At 40.4% G+C, this 3309-nt stretch overlaps 1 protein-coding gene across 5 annotated transcripts in view; it reads right to left on the minus strand.

Moving 5' to 3' along the window:
* Window positions 1–1148: 1148 nt before the first annotated feature.
* Window positions 1149–3309, minus strand: part of LOC101859651 (uncharacterized transmembrane protein DDB_G0289901) — a 50617-nt gene continuing 48456 nt past the window's right edge. For 4 of the 5 annotated variants that reach the window (XM_035970774.1, XM_035970773.1, XM_035970772.1 and 1 more), the window contains one exon: window positions 1149–2061. In XM_035970774.1, the coding sequence (XP_035826667.1) occupies window positions 1526–2061 (536 nt within the window). In that variant the 3' untranslated portion in view covers window positions 1149–1525. The remainder of the gene's footprint in view (window positions 2062–3309) is intronic. The other variant, XM_035970775.1, reaches the window with a different exon arrangement.

Consider the following 3309-nt stretch of genomic DNA (forward strand, 5'->3'; position numbering starts at 1 on the left):
TCGGAGGGGTACCAGATCAACTAATAGCAAAGATAAGATAGTACATAACAAGATTGTCCACTCAGCCAAAAAAGTGTCCGCCGGAAGTCTGCTCTTTGCTTCAAATGGCGCTGCAGTCTGTTTTGAAGCTCTCTTTCGTTTTTCCAGAAGAAAAATAGGAATAGCACCTCCTTGCGTGCGCAGATCGACTGCTGTTCATCAGCAGTTCGGGTACGTTCAGTGCGGAGTTTTAGTGTGTTTTTTTTTTATTAATAACCTCTCGCCTTTCATTCTAAAGTCAAATTAAACAAAGAAAACAATCACCCTTTCCTTCCTAGTCGCGTACGATCTCAGCGTAACCATTTTAAAAAAGCGACATGACGATGGGTCTGTCTGCCCTGTATGTGCCTTCTCCCCTGCTGCCCTGCTCCACTTATCTCGCCCTCTCCCTTCCATCCTCTGTCTCTATCTACGTCTCTCGTCGTTACCGATATACGTACATCGATATCTACATACCGCAGAGGTAGTGGTGTTGTGCTGGTAAAGCAAATATATAAATGTATGAGCCTTTTGTATAGATAGCGCCGCTGACCCGATCTCGATTTATATACCCGATCTTTTTCCGCTACCTATACCCATCTCTACCTATATACATACTGATAGAGAGAGAGAGAGGGAGGCAGAGAGAGAGAGGTGGGCAGAGAGAGAGAAACAGAGAGAGAGAGAGAGAGAGTGAGAGAGAGAGAGAGAGAGAGAGAGAGAGAGAGAGAGAGAGAGAGAGAGAGAGAGAGAGAGAGAGAGAGAAAGGAGAAAGAGAGGGGGCCGAGAGAACGGGACGAGGAGGAAAGATAGAAATAGAGGGGGGGGGTTTACCGTTCTTGTGTGTCTCTGTTAACGGCAGAGTGAATAACACTGAGTACGTTCTTTTATGAGTAAAACTCCATTAATAATATAGCCGGTTCCTGTTATGTTCAGATCTTTTATCGACAATTTGTGTGTCAAATAATAACTAATTTGTTTGGGCATCAGCTTGTCTAATAGACTGTATCAGAGATATTACAGAATTAGACTTCTTTAAATACGCTAAGATATCTTACTAATTGTTCACCTGCAAAGGAATGGGGGTTTTATGAAAAAGGAAATGAACAAGTAAGAAATAAAAACAAGCATGGCTTAGTCAATTCTTGTATGATAGACAATGAGCTTATACAAATGTTGCGTCACTACCTTCATCTGACAGCGAAACATAATAATATGAAAGGTGTATTTCGGTCAACCATAAACTGTTCTCGTAAAAGAATTATTGTATACTTCAGGAATTTGTGGCTACAGTTGATTACTGTCTCGGCACTATCGGTTTTGTGTGTGAATTGGAAGTAGGGGGGGGGGGGTTCTTTAACAGCATGTCATGGTGGTTTTAAAATAAGTCATTCTTATGTAAGCGTTATTCTTTTTGTTAATGACTATGTTGAGATTGTGACATTCATTATTGCGTCGCGTATTTACGATAAGTATTCAGAATGTTGTCTTCTCATCGAGGATGGAGTTAGCCAATTATCGGACCCTGGTCAAAGGAGCTGTAGTTTCCGTTGGTGGAGTTACCGGCGATGATGACTGAGGAGTTTCCACCTGTGAAGTTTCCACCTGAAGGGTTGATGACAAAGACAGGAAAGTTTCCACTTGTTGAGTTTCCACCTGTAAAGTTTCCATTTGAAGAGTTGCCAGCAAAGACAGAATAGTTTCCACTTGTGACGTTTCCACCTGTGAAGTTTCCACCTGTGAAGTTTCCAGCAAAGACAGAAAAATTTCCACTTGATGAGTTTCCACTTGTGAAGTTTCCAGCAAAGACAGAAGAGTTTCCGCTTGAGGAGTTTCCACCTGTGAAGTTTCCAGCAAAGACAGAAAAGTTTCCACTTGAGGAGTTTCCACCTGTGAAGTTTCCAGCAAAGACAGAAAAGTTTCCACTTGAGGAGTTTCCACCTGTGAAGTTTCCACCAAAGACAGAAGAGTTTCCACTTGAGGAGTTTCCACCTGTAAAGTTTCCAGCAAAGACAGAAGAGTTTCCACTTGAGGAGTTTCCACCTGTGAAGTTTCCAGCAAAGACAGAAAAGTTTCCACTTGAGGAGTGTCCACCTGTGAAGTTTCCAGCAAAGACAGAAAAGTTTCCACTTGAGGAGTTTCCACCTGTGAAGTTTCCAGCAAAGACAGAGGAGTTTCCACTTGAGGAGTTTCCACCTGTGAAGTTTTCAGCAAAGACAGAGGAGTTTCCACTTGAGGAGTTTCCACCTGTGAAGTTTCCAGCAAAGACAGAAAAGTTTCCACTTGTGGAGTTTCCACCTGTGACGTTTCCACTTGAAGAGTTGAAAGCGAAAGCTCTAGAAAAGTTTCCACTCGTTAAATTCCCAGAGGAGAGAATAGCGCCAAGTGTCGAATTTCCTGAGGTTCCGTTTATTGCTGTGAATATAAATGAAGGAATAATATTATAAGTTAAAAACTATTGTAAGCTTCAGAACTGAAGCAAATCTATCTATCTATCTATCAGTCTATCCATTTATCTATCTATCTATCTATCTATCTATCTATCTATCTATCTATCTATCTATCTATCTGTCTATCTATCTATCACCGAAGTGCTAAATGAAGGACATTCTGAGATTACGACACAATAGGATAATTGTGAAAAACGCTTGGTGGAGAATGGCAAAGTTCAATTTTAGTAAGAATGTTACGTCACTTGCAACCCAATAAGGTCTTATTAGTGCCGAACATTAGAGACGTTACATAAGAGTACCAAACACAAAAAGAATGGGACGATAGACGTTTCATAGGAAAAATGGAGAAGAGCATACCAGAGCTCCCTCTTCTCCCAAAATGGCAATATGCCATGTCTGCCATTTCCAGATTTTTTTCTAAAGTGTCGCTAATCTATGTGATAGCAGAACAGAACAAAGCGTGCACAAAGTTAGATCTAATAGGCCCCCAGCCATGCTGCATTAGGTTTCTTTCATTATAACAATCGGCTTCGGGAAAATTATTTATGGGAAATGAAATCACTAAAATAATTCCTTGGGCTACAAGAGATGAACGCCAGGGAATCTAAAAGAGGCATCAGAAAGAAACTTGGAAATGTATTCTACCAATCGTTGTGTTAAAGCCTTGCTCTACCCACTCATGCAACATGCACATTTAAACCTAAATAAATTCTGCTTCATATAACGTATTATTTTTTCATAACCGTTTAGAGTTGCCTGAGATATGGTCTCTCAAAACTGACCTTAAAAAAATGATGCTTTAAAAATTTTAGGAAATTAAAGAAACGTAAAAGTGTGT

Source organism: Aplysia californica, unplaced genomic scaffold (genome assembly GCF_000002075.1).
Source record: "Aplysia californica isolate F4 #8 unplaced genomic scaffold, AplCal3.0 scaffold00319, whole genome shotgun sequence".
Classification (NCBI taxonomy): domain Eukaryota; kingdom Metazoa; phylum Mollusca; class Gastropoda; order Aplysiida; family Aplysiidae; genus Aplysia; species Aplysia californica.